At 38.4% G+C, this 23,464-nt stretch overlaps 2 protein-coding genes across 3 annotated transcripts in view; one reads left to right on the top strand and one right to left on the bottom strand.

The window, feature by feature from the left end:
- The window catches only part of CMSS1 (cms1 ribosomal small subunit homolog), a 414,201-nt gene that overhangs the window by 242,794 nt on the left and 147,943 nt on the right, over window positions 1–23,464 (bottom strand). The gene's annotated exons all lie outside the window — the stretch shown is intronic.
- FILIP1L (filamin A interacting protein 1 like) overlaps window positions 1–23,464 on the top strand; it is a 342,434-nt gene that overhangs the window by 178,958 nt on the left and 140,012 nt on the right. The window contains exons 3-4 of the mRNA XM_078146651.1: window positions 14,858–15,119; window positions 15,779–15,952. Coding sequence (XP_078002777.1) covers window positions 14,868–15,119; window positions 15,779–15,952 — 426 coding nt within the window. The 5' untranslated portion in view covers window positions 14,858–14,867. The remainder of the gene's footprint in view (window positions 1–14,857; window positions 15,120–15,778; window positions 15,953–23,464) is intronic.

The following is a 23,464-nucleotide window of genomic DNA, read 5'->3' as shown; positions in this document are numbered from 1 at the left end:
AATGGGGAGTGCTTAGGGGAAAGATTCTTCTGTTTTGGAGATGACTACAAGATCTCCTCTTAGAGATGCCAGACAAGTTCATGGATACTGAAGTGATTGCTGGATCTGGTATTATCACATTGTGATACTGGAGTTTAGGAGAGAGACTGGGGCTGGATTTGCAGGTCTATCAGTCATTCAACAAGCACCTACTATGTGCCTGGCACTGTGTTGGGTGCTGGGGATGGAAATACAATGAATGAAACAATTCCTACTAGCAAAGTGCTTACATTTTAATGGGGGAGATGAAAAGTATTTATATACATACATAGAGGATAAATATAAACAGAATAAACACAAATACAAAATAATTAAATTTGAGGTTGTTTGGGAGGGATGGAAGTAACATTTGGGAATGGGGACCAGAAAAGCCTTTTAGTAGAAGGTGATACTTGTTCCGGTTCTTGAAACATGATGTGAAGGTGAAGAGGGAATGCATTTCAGACATGGGGGACAGCCAGTGCAGAAGCAAAGAGAGAATACGGGAAGCGGAAATAACGTCCAGTGATGCTAGAAAGTTAGATTGGGCCCAAGTTATGAATATAAAGAAGGGGGATGTATGTGTAAGAGGCAACTGCCAAATCACTGGGAGCTGATAAGAATACTGAGAGATAAGGCAGGGAGAGATGGGAAGAACATCTTCCCAGGAGAGAGAGAGAGAGACAGAGAGAGAGAGAGAGAGAGAGAGAGAGAGAGGGTGTGTGTGTGTGTGTGTGTGTGTGTGTGTGTGTGTGTGTGTGTGTGTGTGTGTGTACACTCGTGCACAGAGCTTGAAACAAGGATATGATGCAGAAAAGGATACTGAAAAGATGTGACTCTCCAGCTTTCCTATCTCTTCTATTTCTTACTTCTTAAAAATGATGCAAAGGACTACTTAAAAGAAAACTATCCTCTCTCTTGTTCGTGACATGGCACAAGCACTTCCTTAGTGTTTGTCTTGGTACAAGCATAGAATATAGCTGTAAAATAAATTCTCTTTTAAAGGAAGAGTGTGTGTATACACACACGGAGGGATCTGCTAAGAAATACACATTGCCCAGTTAAAACTATTTTCATTGTTCAGTCGTTTCAGTCACGTCAGGTTCTTTGTGACCCTATTTGAGGTTTTCTTGGCAAAGATACTAGGAATAGTTTGCCATTTATTTCTCCAGCTTATTTTATAGACGAGGAACTGAGGCAAACAGAGGTTAAGTGACTTGTCCAGGGTCATACAGCTAGTCAGTGTCTGAGGCTGGATTTGAACTCAGGAAGATAAGTATTCCTGAATCCAAGTTCAGTACTTTATCTACAACACCACCTGGCTGCCCAACTTAGAATGTTATTATGAAAGTATTTTTTAACACTTTTTCTATTCTAGTAAAGCTATTTTGTTCATTTTCGCCATCATGATTCTCTTTTTCCTCAAGAGGTTTATTGCTTCTCTCTTACCAACAGCACGATTATCAATAATCATACTAAAGTTCTATCAAAGTCAGACTTAGGGAAATGTAGGACTTATATTCAGAACAAGAATGAATGATTGATTTAAATGGAGTTAGCATTTATTTCAGTGCTATCTATCCTTCAGAGCTTAGCTCAACTGCTGTCACTTCCATGTAGCTGAGGTAAGGAAAGTGCAGCGTGGCACCATTTTGTACTTTTGTGGGGAAGGCGTAGGAAGTGGGGGAGAAATTGAGGCATTTTCCTATACAACCTCTAGCAATGTGGTAGGAGATAGTCCACAAAATCTGCTGAACTGAGCTGTCCAGGGGTACCAGATCAATCACCTTGCTCCCGCATAATATTTTAAAATGTAGGTAGGGTTGGACTAACCAAAAGAAACAATGAACTTGTCTGGCAGCTTGTATTATCATGCCCACTGGGGAATATTAGAGAGCAGTCATAGCCTGGTGCCCCCAGGAATTCTGCCTAGCATTATGTATATCTGAGTGCCCTGTTTATTTGGTGCACTCAGCACAACATGAAATTTAGGAGCGGTTGTGTTGATTTAGTTTGAATTTGGTCTATCACTAACTTATATTTGATGATGTGTCAATAAATGAAAACAAGAAAATGCTACTCAACTTAGAAAATCTAGTCAACTTTCCAAGGCTTCTAAACAGAGAGCCGTACCACATAATCAGAAGACTTCAGTTTCACAGTGGTTGTCTACAGGTTCAGGGGAATATCTGAACGCTGTCTCAGTTTTTTGCATATAGTTATGATACCATGCACATTTCAAGACTATGTTTTTAAGTAACTTGTACCTTGAAGTTTAAGGCTGAGAACACAGAGAAACTAGCTGTATACTAAGGTGATATGTGAAAAGTGATATAGTCCTTAGGCCATTAAAAAAAAAAGCATTAATTGATATCCAAGAGTTCTGACCTAGGGCAGGGAGTGTGGAATTCTAAAATATATTAAAAAATGACCTTGGACTATGTGAAAATAATTTTTTCTGCCTTGTTCTACCTAAAGTCATAGGATAAATTCCTATTCATATTTCATTCTTAAATAAGAAAACAATCTTTAAAGAGTAACTGATTTGTAATGGAAAAACTGGATAGTTCATCTATTTATATACAGTAATTTCTATATTTCTCTATGTCCTCCAACTGTCTCATAACACACAGCAAAGAAATGCCATGATGTAATGCTGCTCCATTAGGGCTCTCTGTACTGGCTGTTTATTTCTTATCTAACGCCAGGAATCTCTTGGAATATGAGAGACTGGAAGACGATGAGGTTGCAACAGACACAGTACACTTGGATTTCAGTAAGACTTTTGAAAAAATTCCTTATATCTTTATGAACCAGGAGAGAAGTAGCCTGGCTTCCTGTACAGTTAGACAGGTACAGTTTAAAATGTAGGCCTATACTCAAAAATGAGTGATTGATGGATAGTTATAAATGTGGAAGGAAGTCTCTAGTGGATTGCCTCTATTGTATTTAACATTTTTATTGGTGATTTGTGCAAGCCATTACCAAAGCTTTGGGCTCCCTTGGCCTGGGTTCAATCTCGAGAGTGTCCGTCAGATTTTTATATGGCCCATGCTCACAACATAAAGTTTCCCTTGGCAACATCAGAATTTGGATTAAGAGCCCTATGCTTCCATGAAAGGACTCAGGCTAACAAAATATTGAATACGGGACAGGTTTTAATAGGACACAGAAAATGCACAGGACTAATGCACAAGCTAATAAACAGTCAAGACACTTCTTCTCTCTTCAGCAGTCCCAGGGACCTATCCATTTGCCTTGCTTACTTAAGAGTTAAGTCAGCTCTCTCTTTCTGATGGGCTTCTACCTGCCCAGGGACCTACACAGTCCTTCTAACCTATAGTATTATCCTTGGTTGGTTTCTTTGCTTCCCAAGGGTAAAACACTCAGGGTTGCTAGGGAGTCAAGGTGGATTTGAAGTAAGAAGACCCGATTTTGAATACTGAACAAGTCATTAAACTCTTTTTTTTGGGGGGGGGCGGCGCCTAGGCAATGGGCTTAAGTGACTTGCCCAGGGTCACACAGCTAGTAAGTGTTATGTGTCTGAGGCCAGATTTCAACTCAGGTCCTCCTGAATCCAGGGCCGGCGCACTCTATCCACTGCGCCACTGAGCTGCCCCCCCCCCCTTAAGTCTTTAGACCTCGTTTTCCTCACCTGTAAAATGAAGGAACTGGACCAGAAGACCCCTGAGGTCCATTCTATGGAAGGAATTGGTCCAGCTCACTCCTCTAGGCCAATTCTTGTCCTCTGCATCCATGGTGACAACCATTTCACTCCTTCTGCATCTCCATCTAGTGATGCTGCCTTCTCTCCTTCACTGTATCCATCTAACAGTGGCTCCTGTTCTCTCTGCATGTCTTTGCCTCTACAATGGTCCATGTTTACACACTAGTGTGTGTTTCTGGTTTTAATCTTTTCCTTGGATGAATATGGATCCTTGGAGGGGGCTTCATGGATAAGTATACCTCTCTTTAGAGAGCACAGTCACTGCACAAGTCCCTCCCTGCATTTCTATCTTGTCTCTCCACCTCCAAGTCCCTGGGAAGTCTCTTTCAAAAAATAAGGTATTCGAACTAGCTGTGTGAACTAGGCATACACTTGGGTCAGTACTCAAACAAAGGTCATCTTAGCAGGGTTTTGATGAGGGAAAAGGAGAAGTCACACTTTGCTAAACTGACAAATGGGAGAAGTTGTTTGACCCTGCCTGTAGAATGCTGGGCACAATCACTATACTTGCCAGACCAAATATTTATCAAATTTGGGAACAACATAAAGTTAAAAGAGAAAGCTAGCATGTAGGAAAGTAGAGAGAAAATCTAAAAGAAGATCTCAATGGCTTAGAATGAGTGGCTGAATAGAATAAAAATTTCAACAGAGATAATTCAATCCAATGAATAAATACTTTTAAAGTGCCTATGTGCAAAGTTACTGTTAGACACTGGGGACAAAACAGAAAAATGACACAGACCCGCCCTGAAGGGAGTTTATATTCTAGAGACAGCACAATATGGTGTAAAGAATGCTGGACTTGAAATCTAGAAAGATCTAGGTTCAAGACTTTGAGTCTCAGTTTCCTCATCTGTAAAATGAGGATGATAATGTCTTGTAGTATCTACCACATAGGGTGGTTGATCAAATGAGATATTGCATGTGAAGTGCTTTGGAAACCTTAACAGCCCTACATAAAAATCAACTACTACGATTACAGGAGAAATACAATAAGTACCAAGACAATTATGATACAAAGTAGGGAGTGGGGGCAAAGGAAAGAACTAGACAATGAAAATTTGGAAAAGAAGATCAAAGATTTAGATGTAAGGGGGAGGGATCTGAAAGAATACATGCAAGGAGAGGCACTTGGACCTTAGAAAAAAAGATCAGATTTGTAGAAGTGCATCACAGTCATGAAGGATGGCCTATACAAACACACTAAAATCTCCCCTTGTTAAACCACATTTGGAATCTTTTATTTGGTTCACAGCACCATATATTTACATATCTTTAGGGTATATGTGTCTAGAGGAAAGCAAACCAGGATAATGAGAACTGGTTGGGGAACTTAGAGAGACTTAGCCTGGAGAAGAGTTGGAGATGGGATAGGCATAATAGTGGTTTTCAAGTTTTAGAAGGACTTTCAGGTGATAGTATTAGATTTCTGCTTCATTCCAGGAAAGAGAAAAGGAAATAAGCTTTTATACTATGTACTAGGCACTGTACCAACCCTTCATATAATATAATATGATATGATATGACATGACGTGATGTAACATAATATAATACTATACAACACTATACGATACAATGTAACGTGACATATAATACCTCATTCGTTCCTCATAACAACCTTTCCAGGCAGGTACTATTATCCCTGTATTTGAACGCAGATCTTCCTGACTCCAGGCCTAATGGAGTCAGTCTTTCCACTGTGCCGCCTAGCCCCTTAAAGGGGGAAGACTAGAACACAGTAGATGTTAACAGAGAAGGAGGATTTTAACTCTATGTAACAGAAAACCTCTTAACAAATCAAATATAAAATCCCCTGTTTCACTTTTAAAGTCCTTCAGAACCTGGACCTTTTCAGTCTTTTCCTACCTTTTCAGTCTTTGTATATCTTATTCCCCTCCTTGCACTCTGCAATCCAGTCACATTCTATCTCTCCTCTCTGGGCATTTTCATTGGCTATCTCCAACACCTGGAACTTTCTCCGTGCTCATTTCTGCCTCTTTCTTTAAATACCAGCTGAAGTCCCATCTTTGAAAGAAGCCTTTCCAAGTTTTCCTTAATCTTACTGCCTGCTGATCACGTAATTTATCCTGTATCTATCTCCTTCATGCATAGTTGTTTCATGCTTTCTCCTCCATTAGAGTACGTGTGTGTCCCCACGCTTTAGCACAGTGCCTGAGACACAGCAGGTGTCTAATAAACGCTTGTTGCCTTGACTAACAATTACAGATGCAAGAGCAGAAGGAGCTACTTTAGGAGTCACTCAGTTCCCCATCAATGGAAGCTGGGTAGTCACTTGACAGGGATAATGTGTAGGGGGATTTCTGGTGAAATACACGTGACCTCTGATGTCCTTTGTAAATTTTCTACTTTATAATTCCAAAATCATCTTCAATAGTCATTAAGAGAAAAATGGAATGACAGCTGAAACTACCAAATAAATTAAAAATGAAAACTACAGTATATATACAGGATTAAAGATTCTTGTCTGGAGAGAGGCTAGAAGAATGTTTTGTTCAATATTTATCATTAGAATCCTGTCTCTATGACACACAACTTTTAAAAACCTGAAGATCAGAGCAGATAATGGTTTTCTAGATATACTCTCACCCACCCAACCAAGTTGGGTTCAATCCCTAAAACATTACATAAAATATGTGGGATACTGAATTGAATGTATGTCACAATTTAAAGTTTATAGCCAGAAGAATGTGAACAGGATGGCACAGGATCTGGAAACCAAGTCATGAAAAACAGTTGAAGGAACTTGGGAAGCTCACCCTTTAGGAAATAAGAAACATGAAAGAAATAAGAGACATGAAAGTCCTTCAATTATAAATATATATGTGCATATATATACATATATACATATATACATATATATTGTGTAGATGGAGTAAATTTGTTCTGCATTGCTGCAAAGATCAGAACTACGACAAATGAATGAAAGTTAAAAAGCAACAGAATTTGACTAAAGTGAACAGAGTATTTTCAAAAAATGTGTTTATTTAACAATGGATTTTTAATAAGAATTTAGAGAATTCTCCTGTGCCACTGAATTCTCTGTATCTATAAGTATTTAAACAAAAGCTAGATGACCAGCTGCTAGAAATAATTAATTGGATAAAAGGTTAGACTAGATGACTAAGTACCCATCCAACTCAAAGACTCTGACAAATTTGTTAAGGATAAAAAAAAAAAAGTATTTTTCTGGGAACCCAGAACCCTTGGAGAACTAGAACCAAGCATCCTGTTGCCTTCTTCTCCTCTGTAGCCCTGTCCTTGGAGAAAACAGCAGAATACCAAAAAGGGAATGCTCAAATAACCTGACTGAAAATGGTAGAAAGGAGATAAATGCAAGCAATTGCTAAATTAGGTTATCTGGTTCTCAATATGCCTTTTTTAGTCATCAGGTTTTACTGTAGTTGGCTGGGTTTAGTGTCTTCCAATGTTGGTGTCTAGGGGGTAGTAGGAAACAAAATTAAACACAGAAACAATGTTCTTTTCTTATTCTTTATTTTAAGATACAAGTAAAAAAAAAAAAGCCAACATGCCCTTTTCCCTTATGTGGCTATGCAATGAACAACCTGGCTCTTCTGTAACTTAGCAGTATTAAAAGTCTATTTTTAGCCAGTATTTTTACAGATGAATCACATTTACCATTTGACAGTTAAGATCCAGAGCCCAACCAGTTCTGCTGATGACTGGTCATCCTACAACATCTCTTTCCATTCCCCTTCTAGGGAACTGAATTACAGTTAAATGGCTCAATGAAAGGGATAAAACTCAAATGGAAAGCCAGCAGACACACTGCTCCAAAATGCAATAAAGTATGGGATGTTTATCAAATGAAAACTTAAGACCATGGAAGTCAGTGTCATATGTTTAGCAATGAATCATTTGAACTCCAGCCCTCATTTCCTATCCAAGGATTAAATATAGCTCAAGCCCAAAAGAATTAGCACAAAGATGAGTTTTCACCTGTGTTCCCTAAATGGAATGTTAGCTTTTAATGGGAAACCGGCAAAAAGGATCCCTGCTATAAAAAGAAGAGCAGAATGGAGGTGAGCTGTGAATTAAGATGCTTAGTTCATGAGGACGGAGATTTCTGAGAACATAGATCAAAACCTCCTAAGTCATGGCAATTAACTACCAACCTTGGTGCATATTCATTGGCTATACCACCAGGTCTGGAATTCTCTCCCTCCTAAACCTCTAAGTCCTGGATTCCCTCCCTGGCTCCCTTCAGGTCTCAGCTAAAATCCCATCTCCAACAAGGAGCCCTCCCTTGGAGATCACCTCCAATTTACCCCCCCCCACACACACATCATGTTTTACGTAGTTGTTCCATGTTGCCTCTCCCTTCCCCATTAGATTGTAAGCTCCTGGAGAGTAGGGAATGTTTGCTTTGCTTTGTATCCACAGGGCTTAGCAGAGTGTCTGATACATAGCAAGCACTTAATAAATGTTCTAAATCACTAATAATTATGGAAATGCAAGTTAAAACAACTTTGAAATGCTACCTCATACCTATCAGACTGGCAAAGATAACAACAGAGGAAAATGACAAATTCTGGAGGGTTATGGGAAAACAAGTTACTAACATACTGTGGGTGGAGCTGTATATTGGTTTGTTCTGGAAAGCAATTTGCAACTATGCCCAGAAAAGTTGCCAAACTTTCTATACCCTTTTGTCTGCTATACCACTATTCAAAAGCTTAATTGAAAAAATGAAAATTAAAATAAAAAAATAATGATGACTTACAAAAGCTTGGATGGTTTAACTACCATAGTCAATTACTTTAATCCACACATCAGAGCAGTCCTAAAACTAACCTTCATTTTGCCCTCTGACAGCTACTTGGATGCTCCCTGTTTAATTGAGTTTATATCTGGTCCATTCCCTACTAGTTCTGATAAAGTCTTACTATCCTTTGTAAACCAGTCTAGCCAAACATGGTCTTACAATGAAAATTTCACTGGCTCCACTAGGCTAGAGGCTGACAAGTCTCCACCAGTTTAAATTGTTCTGCATTTGAAAAAAGCCTGAAAAAGTTTATTAACAAAGAACTCAAACAGTACATTCACAAACATTTGCTATACATAAATAGTATATACTCCAAAAGTGACTAAGTACTTTCTATTAGACATAAGAGTACCTCAAAAGGAACATACCCGCTAAACTGCTGAAATGCAGGGGATTTGTGAATGCATAGATTTCAGAAGAATTTTTTTTTCTAAAAAAGGATTAGTTGCGCAAATATCAGCAAAAAACTGCATTAGCACGAGTTGTCAACTGCAACATGGACATAGTCTTATTAAACAAAATTGGATATTATGACAGCACTTATTACATAGTTCTAATGTAATCATCTGTCTTGCAGATGTATGAGTAAGTAACCTAAATCCAAGTTACTTTTGATTGGTTAGCTCAACATCACCATATGCAACAATTTTTTTTTAATCCCACCCTTTCAAATTCTGCATCATAAAGACTCAGAGATTCTATGGACTCCACAAACCTGTATCTACATAGAAGAAGAGAAGATTGAGCAATCATTCTACTGTGTTAATCTGATACTGGAGAAAGACAAACTACCTTTAAGGTAAAGCTGAGGTTTTTATCACGGACTGAAATTTCCAATCTGCTAACTATCTCTGAACAAGTCAAGGAAATAATTGCCAGTCTCCTACTTGTCTTCACAAACAGCTAGAAATAAACCCAGAACAACTGGTTCGGTCAATAATTTTAATCAGATCTCCCATCCAAGCTAATGCTGTACGCCACCACCACACAGGAAAACAAAACAAATTGTCACTTCTACCAAGTAATATCATTGTGTGCCCATAAAAATGAAGTCATCTATTATGATTACATGAAATCACTCAATTTTAATGCTGGAAGACTCCAGCTTTACTTAATCCAAGACCACTGTTTTGTGGTGAAGATTTGTTATTGTTGTTGTTTTGATCACCAAAACCTTGAGATCAAACAATGGAGTAGGAGTGTTGGTCGACAGAAACTACTGGTGGGTAAGGAAGGAGGAAGAAGGAATAAAATCTTACAATCACAGAATTATGTGCAGATTAACCAGTTTACTGTGACTAACTTGTTGAACAACTGTAACCACACCTTTTATTTTGCAGGTAAGAAAACTGAGTCTAATAGATGCTAAAACAGCTAGTTCAGGGCTTAGCCATAACCAGAAGCTTGGTAAAATTCTCCCTCCATCACATGTGCTGCCTTTCCATTCAATATGACTTAATTAAATTCAATTCCATTCAACAAACATTTATTAAGTACCTATTATGTGCAAGGTACTTGGCTAAGGGTCAGAGATAAAGACAATCTCTACTCTTGTAGGGAGCCTAAATTTTATGGGGGAAAGAGGGAATAGAACATGTAGATAAATATACAAAATATATAAAAGTTAAAACAAAGTAATTTCAGATATAAAGGACAGAACACTAAAAATGGTGGCAATCAGGAAATATTAATGAATGAAAATTAATAAAAATATTAATGAACAAAAACAGAAAACTAAACAGGATCTTCCCCCTCTAAACACTTTCCTAAAGGAATAAGATCTGCACTGCTGTTTCACATAAACAAAACAGATGCAACTTTTTTTTTTTTTTAGTGAGGGGAGAGGGGAAAGTAACATGAAAATCCCAAACCACCCTTGGTATTTCAATATAGTCTCTTTCCCAGCCCATCCTCCAGAGTCAATGACCAATGCATTAAGAATTTGCCAAGAGAAACAATGAAGTCACTGATCCTACAAAGTTTGAGAGCATAGTCCAATTTGCCTCTTTGTTTTCTCCATCAGGATGTTTAATTACTTCTCATTATTGCTCATTTGTGGTTGTTGGCAGAGGAACTCGTAACCTCAACTACCGTAAACAAGTGAACATACACACTCCTCCCCCTTCAGTAGTTTCTGATACTACAAATAATTGGCTATTGTTAAATGCTGCCAAAACAATATTGGTTGGCTTCATTAATGGGAAAAAATGTTAACTATTCCTACCCCCTAAAAGATTAGAGTCCTGAAAGCACTTGAATTAATTCTGACATAAATTTATACCATTAAAAAATTCTCAAGTAAGTCATGCCTATGTGTTTAGATATTTTATAGCATATAAACTATTCTGTGAGTTGTGCATATTTTAGTTTGAATTCAAATGTTTGGTTGAGTATTTCTAAATGTGTTATGTAAGACTAATATTATCTCTACACAGATTCCACAGAAAGGCTTTCTGATTCAACTGCTTAATTTTATGGACCCTGGGATATGGTGCTATTTAGGAAACTAATCTGTTCAACAGAAATCTCATTTTCTTTTGGATATGTGGAGGCAAAAGAGGTGCATTAAGGGTTTGTCTCATGTTTTGGTAATACCAACACCTAGCATACACAGTCCTTAAGACAGAACCAGCCTTTAATAAATGCTAAGGGAAGGAAAGAATTGTTAGATGCTGAGAGGGAACACATAGTACCTGTCATCTACAAATTTACAGCCTCAAAAAGACAAAATAGGTACAATAGCTAAAGTAAAAGCCAGCAGTTGATAAAGCATGTGACCTAAGTAATATATGAAAAGAGAAATATATTGTGAAAAATACCTGAAACTATCTAGGTGGGCAGCCTGCAAGTTCAATGTACTGAAAAAGGAAGGAAAAAGGTATTCATAAAGCACTTACTTTGTGCTAGGCACAGTGTAAAGTGCTGTATAATTTTTATCTAACTTGATCCTCACAACAAACCTGGGAGGTAGGTATTAATAATTATTATTATCCCCTTACAGGTGAGGTAACTGAGAGAACTGAAGTGATTTGTCCAGGGTCACACTAAAACTAGTAAATGTCTGGGGCTGCATTTGAATTCAGGTCTTCTTGACTCCAGGGTTAACACTCTATCCCAGGGGTTGGGGACCTGCTCTATCCACTGAGCCACCTAAGGAAGGAGTTTCATCATGTAGAAGTCAATAGTGTCGAGATAATGCTGAGAAAGAGTTTGGGTTGTTGTTGTTTTTTGGGAGTTTTTTTTTGGCTTTTTTGGTGAGGCAATAGGGGTTAAAGTTACTTGCCCAGGGTTACACAGCTTATAAGTGTCAAGTGTCTGAGGCTGGATTTGAACTCAGGTCCTCCTGACTCCAAGGCTGGAGCTCTAAGTGTCAAGGAATTTAGTAATATTAGGTATTTTTTCTATGAAAGAACCAAAGAAGGATATAGATAAGATTTCCAGAAAATAAGAAAGTACCTCGAAAGGTTGTGATCTGTCCCAGTGGAGGAGTAACTATATTGATATGTTAATGAAAGCATCAAAGAAGTTATTTACTTGAGAATTATTATCCCAATTTAAAGCCTCTGTTAAAATATCAGACAGAGAGATTTATTTAGCATCTTATAGGATTCTAAGATGAAAATGTCACACGTGTATCTTCTTTGAAACACAGCTTATTCTTGATTACTTATTCCTATAGATTGTGTAGCTAGGTGGCTCAGTGGTTAGAACATTGGGCCTAAAATAAGGAAGACCTGAATTCAAATCTGAACTCAGACATTTATGGGTTGTGTGACCTTTGACAAGTCACTTCACTTGTGTCTGCCTCAATCTCTTCAAATGTAAAATGTAGATAATAATAGCAAGCACCTCCCAGGGTTACTGTAAGGATTAAATGAAATAACATTTGTAAATCATTTCACACAGTGACAGGCACACAGTAGCATGTGCCTAACAAATCCATCCATCCATCCATCCATCCATCCATCCATCCATCCATCCATCCATCCTTCCTTCCTCCCTCCCTTTAAGAAAGCATGTCAAAGAGCATGATAAAACTGGAAAGACCTTAGAAATCATTTAGTAATGGGGCTTTGTTATATCTTTACAATATTTTGAGAACAGTATTTCAATAGAATTGGTTTCTTTTGTAATTCTTTGTATTTTATGTATTTAAAACCTTCATTCTGGTAAAGGGTCCACAGATTTCACCAGCCTGCCCAATGGGTCCGTGACAAAGATTAAAGGGTGTAAAACCCCCTTAACTGTACTGTCCCTGATTCATTTTATAGATAAAGATGCTGAAGCATCAAAGGGTTAAGTTACATTTCTAAGGGTGAATATACAGGGACAGAATGCTCATTTTCATACTAGCCCAGCATTCTTTTCACTACTATAGTGCAAAGTTTCAGTCAAGGAACAAGAACAGGGACTAGGACCAGGCCTTTTACTACTTTAATCCAAGACTATTTGACCTAGCAGTTTTTGCCAGGAGTACTGAACACTCTGCTAAGCTTCTGTAATGGGTAACAGGTAATTCTTGATTACCTTGCCATCAGTGAAATCACATGGCAAAAGAGAAATCCCATATAAATGTCTAAGGCTACAGCTACGGCTAGGTGGGTCAGCAGATAGAGTGCTGGAGCAGATATCAGGAAGATCCAAGTTTAAATCCCCCCTCAGACATTTAGCAACTGTGTGACTCTGGACAAGTCACTTAACCTCTCTCAGCCTCAATTTCCTCATCTATAAAATAGGAGTAATGACAGCAACCTCATAGGTTGTATGGATTGACTGAGGTAACATGTAAAGTCTTTTGTAAGCCTTAAAGATATCAGGAAGATCCAAGTTTAAATCCCCCCTCAGACATTTAGCAACTGTGTGACTCTGGACAAGTCACTTAACCTCTCTCAGCCTCAATTTCCTCATCTATAAAATAGGAGTAATGACAGCAACCTCATAGGTTGTATGGATCGACTGAGGTAACATGTAAAGTCTTTTGTAAGCCTTAAAATGTTATATAAATGCTAGTTGTTATTTCATCTTTCAAAGGAAATTATGTGTACTATGGCAAAGAAAAAATGGTGAAATCCAAAGTTAGGGTTAATGATATTAACTCTAACACATTTAGAGTTAATATCATTAAAATCATTAGATCGTAAGCTCCTGGAGGTTAGGGATTGTCTTATGCCTCTTTTTGTATCCTGATAGCTAAGCACAGGGCCTGGCACATAATATGAACTTAATAAATGTTTACTGATTGATATCAGTTAGGCGTTAATTTAACAAAGAGTCATGCCTTGTGGTTCAGTTTCATTGTCTCAACTTGTTGGTCATTTGAACCAGGATCCTATGTTAAGGGGGGAATTTAGGGAAGGGAGATAATAGGACCCATGATTTTACCACTGCAGGCAAGTCCTCATGAGGAAATGTTCTCTACCAATGGAGCTCAGTAGCTCATCTACAATTTATCATATTAGAAAGTTGCTTAGGAGTAGTGAGAAGTGAAATGGCTTGCCCAGAGCAAAAAAGCTAGTACATGTTAGAGGCTAGATTTGAATTCAGAAGAGGAATCCTCCTGACCCCAGGCCCTGAGCTCTACCCAGTGTGCCACCAAGGTCCTTAATACCTGACACTTACTAGGTGTATGACCCTGGGAGAGTCACTCAACCCTATTTGCCTCAGTTTTCTCATGTGTAAAATGAGCTGGACAAGGAAATGTTACAGGAGAAGAAAAAGATACTGCAACATTTTTGCCAAGAAAACCCCAAATGCAGACATGAAGAGTCAGACATGACTGAAAAGGAATGAACAGCAAACAAAAAGTTAAAGACAAGAGTAGTTCTCTAATAAGGTTTCTTAAAATTTTTTTTGCATTATGGATCTCTTTGGCAATCTAGTGACCTCTGATCTCTTCATAAAATAATGTTTTTAAATGCATAAAGTAAAATACACAGGACTACAAAAGAAACCAATTATATTGAAATATGGTTATCAGAAATTGAAAAAATAAAAAAGTACCTTTCAGGTTAAGAACCCTGGACTATGGCAATTCAAGGATACTTATGGAAATTCAAATACATTTCTATTTACCCAAATCCCCAAACTGATATAATCAAGACAGCATATACTTTAAAACAGATGATTAGTTTGACCATGGAAGTATAAAACAGGATTCCAATGATGAATTTGCTAATATTCTTCCACACAGTTACTATGTTTTGTTCTTTAGCTTTAACAAATATATCAGGAATATAGATACACTGTGTCAAAAATGGGAAAAGCGACCTCTACCAAGGGAAATAAAATTGTTTCTTTTCTCATTCCAGACATTCAAAAATGCCTTCCAGAAGTAGCTGCCCTGAAAACATACCCCAGACACAGACGAACAAATACAACGAGGATCTCACCATCCAGGGTGTCAAAACCATGAAGAGGGGAAATAAAAAGAACCATTATGGCTTTGACACCAGTTCTGTCCTCAGAAGTCCCAAATCAGATACAACACAGAATGGAAGTTCTCCCAAAGAGGCTAATCTATCAAGAGACGACTTGCTATTCCTCCTTAGCATTCTGGAGGGGGAAGTGCAGGTCAGCTGCATTTTGAGTCATTATTCACGTTCTGATTTTGAATTTGGTGTACATCCTGACACGGAAACATATGCTATGTACATTTGCATGCCCATGACAGCTGATGCATGCACGAGAACACACACACACACACACACACACACACACACACACACACATCTCTTTTGCCAACTGGGAAAGCAATTAATCATCTTTAAATGAGCTGTCATTAAGACACGCTATTGGAATGCATGTTGTGAAAGGTCACATCCTCGGCTTCAATGCACAAACATGCATCTACAACAATAATACCAGGTGACTTCTGGGGGGGTTTTCAGTAACAAAAGCTGCTTTTGTACCCAGTACAAACCAGCTTCTACACTTAACCATAACATGTTAACTTACTGGAAAAGCCTAAAAGCAACTGTTGAGACTTGGAAAATCTTGTTGCTTACATTTGAAAACCCAATGAAATAAAAAAGATTAGATGCTAGTCCAAAAAGAGGCATCAAGCTAACTAAAATACTTAAAGGTAAGATGAGAGTAGGGCAAAGGAACTTAGTTCCATTGCTACCTTTTCAATAAGAACTATAACTTAACATTATGTTTGAACTATGAGAAATATTGTCACTTGCTGCTAATTCAGACAGCCTGTTTTTATGTACCTTGTGTTCCAACAGGCTCGAGATGAAGTCATAGGCATTTTAAAAGCTGAAAAAATGGACTTGGCTTTGCTGGAAGCTCAGTATGGGTTTGTCACTCCAAAAAAGGTATTAGAGGCTCTCCAACGAGATGCTATTCAAGCAAAGGTTGCTCCGTGGCAGGAGGACATCTATGAGAAGCCAATCAATGAGGTAGGTGCCATACAAGGTGCTCTAATAGGTAACCTTAAAGTATACTTGTAAGAAAAATCTGCCAACTTAGCCAAGGCTAAGCTTTTGAGGACCATTTTTTGTATTCTCTAATATTTAAGCAACCTAGAAGAGGAAGCATACTAAAGGCAGAATACAGCATGATGAAATTTAACACCATTATGGTCTAAGGAAAATCAAGAACACACAAAAAACAGGAACAACATTCTTCTGCTAAGTTTTCTTCCCCAGACACCAAACTGAAACTACCAAATAATATAGAATTTGTTTAACAGGGAAAAGTGAGAGAATAAAGGTCAGTATATCCTTTGGGGGCTTGCAGGTTAACATCTTAGGCAATAATAAAAAACAGATAAAGTTCAACTGCAGAGGTTAATTTTTTTTATACAGTAAGGTATTATGTCATAGAAACTTTGAGCACGAATGGAAACGACCTGAGGAGCTATCCAAGAAATAATTTTTGAAAACACATACTTCTGTTATGTACTTTGCATAAGTGCATACTCTCTTTTTCCTTCAAAAATTTAAAGGCAGCAAAAAACTTTTCAACACCAAGTTTGCTTGGCAATTGCAAGGGTAGATATAAATATGATTCTAAACATGGCCGCCATGGTGCAAATGCGTGGTGGATTCTGAGTCTTTTGTTGACACATCTCAGACGTCTTAGGATTATTTTATCCTTTTTGTTTTCCTCTGAAGCCTTGATGGAATTTTTCATCAATTTCTCACTTTTTAAAATAAGTTAAGGGATGAAAAGCACACATTAAAGCTGGAGATCACGAAGGCAAGATTTGGACAGACTTGCCCACACAACTCTGGCAATAGACATTAGCACTGATCTCTAATATCCTTGCTATTCTCATCTTGTGAGTCTCTTGGGAAAGAGACTCCCAGTCTTGCCAAATTGTGAAGGAGTTTGGTCATGTGGATCAGCATCTCTGAGGGGTTGGGACTAGACCACCCAAAGGCTGCTGACTTATGATTTAATCCAAATTTTAAGCATGGGGAGCCAAAGCTAAAACTTAGGAATACTAAACCACTCTACTTGGCTCCCAACAAATTAAAAGCAATACAGGATCACAGACACATCTCCAAATACTTCAGCAATCAGAATCCCTATCGTTGGTTCCATACTGGTGGGCCAACATATTCCTCCAATACAAATTAATAACCATAGGACATATGCTGTGACAAAACTCCATGTCAGTTGACAGAATATAGTAAATGGATCAACCCCAGTGCTACGGTACAGAGCTAAATAAACCCTTTTCAACAACATAAGTTTGAGTTATGAAATAATTCTTGTAAAAGCCATGCAAAATTAAAAACCCATTCATTCTTTCCAAATGCCTAAAATCTAAGTTCTTCCATTTGGCATCTAAAGCTCTCCATGATCTAGCCCTACCCTACCTAGCCAACCTCAACTCTCCCTTCTCAGTACAAAGCCTCAGTGTAGCCAGGCTGAACACCTTTACTATTTTTTCTTACACATCCTGTTGGTTCCTAACTTAGCTCTATTGTCTGCAGTCTCAACCCTCACTCATGTCTTGAGGCCAGGACAAATTTTCCTCAATGGAGTCTTCTTGAGCTTTTCAATCCATTTGGACCTTTCCCTACTCTGAACTTATCCTCCATGTATTGTCTACACAAGTTGGCAGTTTATGTTTATATCTATATCTATATATATATATATATATATATACACACACACACACACACACACACACACACACACACACACACACATATACACAGATAGATAGATAGATAGCTATAGATATAGATAAAGCATTATCTTACTAGATAATTATTTCATATCTCTCCTCAATAAGTTTGTAAGCTACTTCAGTCAGTCAATAAACATAGTATAAGAAGACTGAAAAGGAAGGGTGTAGGTTGTGAAGGGTTTTGACACCAGAGGATTTTATATTTGATTCTGGAGGTGATACAGTGCATTGAGTAGAGGATAATATGGTCAGACTTGCACTTTAGGATGATCACTTTGACAGCTGGTTGAAGGATGGCCTGGAATGGGGAGACATTTGTGACAAGCAGGCTCCCCAATGGGGAGGCATGGTGGCAAGGTCAGAAGAGAGCAGGGGGGAGTATTCAAGAGATGTTACAAAGGCAAAAATCTGCAGAATTTGGCAAGAGATGGAACACAGAGAGTGAAAGAGAGTGAGAAGTCAAGGATGACAACTAGTTGGTTTGCAATCCTGGGTGACTGGGAGGAGGATGGAGTACTCCAATATCAATAAGGAAGTTTGGAAGGGAGAGGGATTTTGGGGGAGAAAGATAATGATTTCAGTTTTGGACATGTTGAGTTCAAAATGCCTACAGACTATCCAATTTGAGATATCAGAAAGGCAGCTGGAGAGGCAAGATTAGAACTCAGGAGAGAGGTTAGGGCAGGATCTGAGAATCACTGGCATAGAGATAATTGAATCCATGGGAGCAGATGATGAGATCACCAAGTGAAATAGAGGGAGAAGAGAAGAGGGCCCAGGACAGAACTCTGTGCAATACCCAATGTTGGCAGGTGTGACCATGGCAAAGATGCAGCAAAAGAGACTGAGGAGTGGACAGATAGATGTGAGAAGAACCAGGAGAGAATGGTGTCCTGAAAACCTAGACAGAAGAAATTATTAAGGAGAAGAGGGTGATCAACAGTGTCAAAAGCTGCAGAGAGGTCAAGAAGGATAAGAACTGAAAAAACGCCATTATATTGGGCAATTCAGAAATCATTAGTAACTTGGAGAGAGCAGTTTTGATTGAATGATGAGGTCAGAATAGCCCTTGGAAAGTTAAAGGAGAGGGAGGAAAGGAAGTGGACACGCTGATTGTAGAAAGCCTTCCTAAAAAGTTTAGCTACAGATGTGGACAGCATTTTCCATCATGAGACCTTTGGAGACATCTTAGATCCTTGCATTGGTGAAAAGGGCCAAGTCTATCAATGTTAGTTATCTTACAACGTGGCTGGTTCTGTTCACTTCACTCAGCATCAGTCCATAAAAGTCTTTCCAGGTTTTTCTGAATTTCGCCTGCTCATCATTTCTTATAGCACAATAGTATTCCATTACATTCATATATCATAATTTGTTCAGCCATTTCCCAATTGGTGGGCATCTCCTCAATTTCCAATTCTTGGCCACCACAAAAACAGCTGCTATAAATATTTTGTAAATTATAAAAATAAATATAAAAATGCTATCCACATCCAAAGAAAGAACTATGGAGTATGAATGCAGATTAAGGCATACTATTTGCTATTTTTTCCTTCCATTTTGTTTTGTTTCCTCTTTCTGGTGGTTCCTCCTATTGGCTCTAATTCTTGCTTACCACATCACTAATGTGAAAATATGTTTAATAGGAATGTATATGTATAGCTTATATCAGATTGTATGTTGTCTTGGGGTGGGAGGGAGAGAAAAATTTAAAACTTGAAAGCTTATGGAAGTGATTATTGACAAATCAAAAGAAATTAATTAAAAAAAAAGTGCCCAGGCCAAAAAAAAAAAGTTTAGCTACAATAGGCTAAATATAGGATATTAGAGATATAGGATGATAGTTAGCAGAAATGGAAGAATCATGTGAGGGTTTTTTCAGGATAGGAGAGACATAGGTGTGATCATAGGTAGTAGGGAAACAGCTAGTAGATATGGAGAGACTGAGGATAAGTAAGAGGGTGAGGAGGGGGGCGGCAATCTGTTAGAGAAGACAAAATGGAATGGAGTCACTTGTGCAGGCAGATGGCTTGCCTTGGAAACCTGAAGGGCCACCTCATTATGTAAGACAGGGATGAAGGAGAAGATAGTGACAAAAGGTTTCTGAGTGATAGAAGATGCAAAAGAGGAAAGAAGATGGAGCTCTTGGCAAATGCACTCAATTTTTTTCAGTAAAATATGAAGCAAGGTTCTTAGCTGAGAGAGTAGGGGGAAGGAGAACCAAGGGAGGTTTGAGGAGAGATGAAAATGTATAGAAGAACTGCTGTGGAGAGTGGCATAGTGAATTAATTAGGGAGGTATAGAAAGAATGTCTTGCAGCAGTGAGGGCCCAGTTGAGGTTATGTAACAAATTTGTAGTAGACTCTGTCAGTGCAGTTTCATGATTTTTTTTCCAACTTCATTCAGTAGTATGTGTGTAGGAGTGAAGGGAGCGGATAGAGTGTGATCCAACGTTGAGGTTTGGCAGGGCAAGATCAAAGATTTGATAAGGGGGCACAAGACTCAAGAGAAGAGAACAGTGTAGAATTAAACTGGTTTACCACAGGGTTAAGATGGGGAAAAGAGGTGTTTGGGGCTAAGTGCAGGGATCATGACCTGGGACAAGACCTGAGGAGTTAAGAGATCAGAAGTCACAGCAATAGGACAATATGTTATTTCCTTTTATATCCCCTATAGCATTCGTGACAATATTAGGTAGATAGCAGATGCTCACTGTTGGTTAATTAATTAAAACTACTTCTTTCCTGGTGGCCAAAAATATGACTCAGTGAATATATAGTTCCATAGCTCTAAAGGAAGACATCATGGCTAGTGGTACATACAGGTCAGATTAATTGAACAGGGATTACAAATTCCTATCACGTAATTCTACAACCTTGAATGACCCTAGTAAGATACAAAGATGAGAAAAAAGACACAAAGATGATTTAAAACATTTCAGCAAACATTTATTAGGCAATTATTGTGTACAAAACACAGAACCAGACTCCTAAGAATACAAAAACAAAAAAGAAAAACAATCCTGGACCTCAGTTACATTCTACCAGGCAATATAAAAGGAAAACAGATAAGTAAAGATAAGACAATTTAAAGAAGAAAGTAATCTTCCCATAGGTCTAACTTGGGTCTTTGAAGGGAACTGAGAATGCTAAGGAACAAAGGTGGGGTGAGAATGCATTCCAAGCATAAAGACCAGCCTAGGCAAATCAAAGAGGTGGGAGATGGCATGTTGATGCTAGAGAATAACAAGTGAGCCAATGTGGCTATTAGGCAAAGAGACTGCATTGAGGGGAATAACATGAAATAAGTTTGGAAAGTAAAGTTGGAGCCCACCTACTACAGGGCTTTAAATGCTGAATACCTCAGTTTGTATTTTATCCAAGAGACAAAGTTCACAAGCAGGAGAAGGACATGGACATACCTCTGTTTTAGGAAAATTATATGAGGGGGGGAAAGATTGGAAACAAGAAGGCTGATAAGGACAGTGTAATAGTTTAGGCAAAAAGTGATAAGGGCCTGAACTAAGGTGGCAGATGTGAATAAAGGAGCCATACTGAACGAACAGATTTGGCAAACGATTGGATGGGAGGGCAGTAAGAAAGAAGAATGAGGTTTTGGATGAAGGTGACTACAAAGAAAAATAGGGAAGGTAGGAGGAGGCAGGATTATGGGGAAAATAATGAATTTTCTTTTGCACATAGTGAGCTTGAGATCTCTATGAGATATCAGGTGGAGGCATCTCTAGAAAAGCCTTCCAGTGAAGGCAAAAGTTACTGTCTGGTTCTTAACAATTATCCCTTTAAGCAGTATGGAATTGGCCCATTTCATATACATGTCCAGAGAGATAAAACAAATGCTCCCCATTAGGTCTTTCTTGATCCTCCTAGCTACTAGTGCACCCAAACACCTTGTATTTGCTTTGTACACATCTTGCATTTACTTACATGTGTATGTTATTTTCCCACATAGAATGTAAACTCCTAAGGACCTGTTTCATTTTTGTCGTCACAGTCCCAGCATCTAGCATGTGCCCATTACACATTACGTGCTTAATAAACTGATGGTGACTGGTTACTTCTATATATAAAGGAGAAAACTAAACGTAGTGGTCTCATGCCCCATGGGTCATGCTGTGAAGCAGAGACTGGATAAGCTCTATTATCTCTATTTTTTAAGGCTGGGCATACTTGATATGTAGCCTGTCCCAAAGTCCCACTCTCAGGGGGGGATACATATTCCCTGTTTTCTAGCATAATTCCTATTTTAGTTGGTTATGCTGGTTTCTTCATTACTCATTCATTTTATTGTTATTTATGCCAAGAGTTCCTGCTTTGTCTAAGGTATTGTAAGCTAAGTAAGCCCAGTGGGAACACAAAGGAATATGAATCAGCCCAGTCTCTGCCCCCAAGGAGCTCATAACCTGTGTGAGGTAAAAGGAGCATATAACCCTCAAATAGGAGGCAGCTAGGTAGTGTGATGTATATAAGCACACTAGACCTAGAACTGGGAAGACTCGAGTTCAAATCCTGCCTGAGATATATGCTAGTTATGTGATCTTGGACTTCACATCTTTCCAGGCAATTCTACACAGATAAGTCTACTTTTACTACTGAATACAATATGCCAAAAGAGAGAAAGATCCAAGGTTGTACCCTGGATATGCCACTATTTTTTCTACTTTTAAATGCCTGTGTATGATAAAAAACATTGAAGTAAATTTAAAAAATGCATATGTATATAGGGTATATGTATACATATATGTAAATATGCATATAGTTTTTCCACTTGCAGAAAAGAAAGATACCATTAACTATCCTTGTCTCCTTTGGATTTTGACTATACATGGGAAATTTTCATAAAAGCACAAATCTAATAAAAGAAAAACCCTTACAATCTACAAACAAAGTGATGAGAGATACATGCATAGTTACATATGTTCTACTCCATACGGGTTGCCTTTGGCTAGGACCTTTCCAAGAAATGGGGCTTTATCACCCTCTCCCCCTTGAGGATCCTTGTTATCACCTCCCAGACACACAGATGATATGGGCAGCCAGTAGTACCAGCTTTGCATGTACAGAAAGTCCCAAATATGTAGGTGGTCGTATTTGCATCCCTGCTGTCTCTGGAAATGGCCATATCCTAAAATCTCTGATGATATTCCAGCTACCAATGAAGTAACCTACTGATTCAGGGTGAAATGTAATCAAATCAAGAAAACTGGGAAGAAAGTTGGAAGGGTCCCTATTCTGTTCTGTCTTTCCTTCTCCTTCAAGGAGACTCTTTTCTGCCCTGGTCTATTGCATGCACATGTACCATATATGGATGAATGTCACAGAGGGAAACCTAACTCCTTGTAAGCGATAAACCTGTACCATAAAACATGTTGGGGGTGGGGGGAGTAGTTCCCTTTAAGAGTTAATTTTTAAGGACACTAAACATTAAAAAAAATTATATATTGGTTAGATGGAGTTAGGTTTCCTTCTTATAGGGAAATAAAGGAAACATATAGCAGAATAAGGTAGGTCTTTACCTTCCATAATAAAGAGACTGAGGGAGTCCTGGTTTCTGTCCCAACCTCTACCACTGGCCTGAAGTATATCCTCAGTTCTAAAGTGAGGATAATAATACTTGTCCCATACCTCACAAGAGTGTTGAAAGGATGATGGAATTAATGGCCATACTGCAATCTGAGCTCTTGCAGAAAAGGTGCCAAGTCTCAATTTAATGCCACTTTGCATCTGTCAAGCCTTTCTTAGTGATATTCCAG

Source organism: Phascolarctos cinereus, unplaced genomic scaffold, assembly GCF_003287225.1.
Source record: "Phascolarctos cinereus isolate Bilbo 61053 unplaced genomic scaffold, phaCin_HiC Scaffold_726;HRSCAF=1367, whole genome shotgun sequence".
Lineage (NCBI taxonomy): Eukaryota > Metazoa > Chordata > Mammalia > Diprotodontia > Phascolarctidae > Phascolarctos > Phascolarctos cinereus.
The sequence above is the reverse complement of the archived record's forward strand: the minus strand, read 5'-3'. Positions and strand labels throughout refer to the sequence as shown.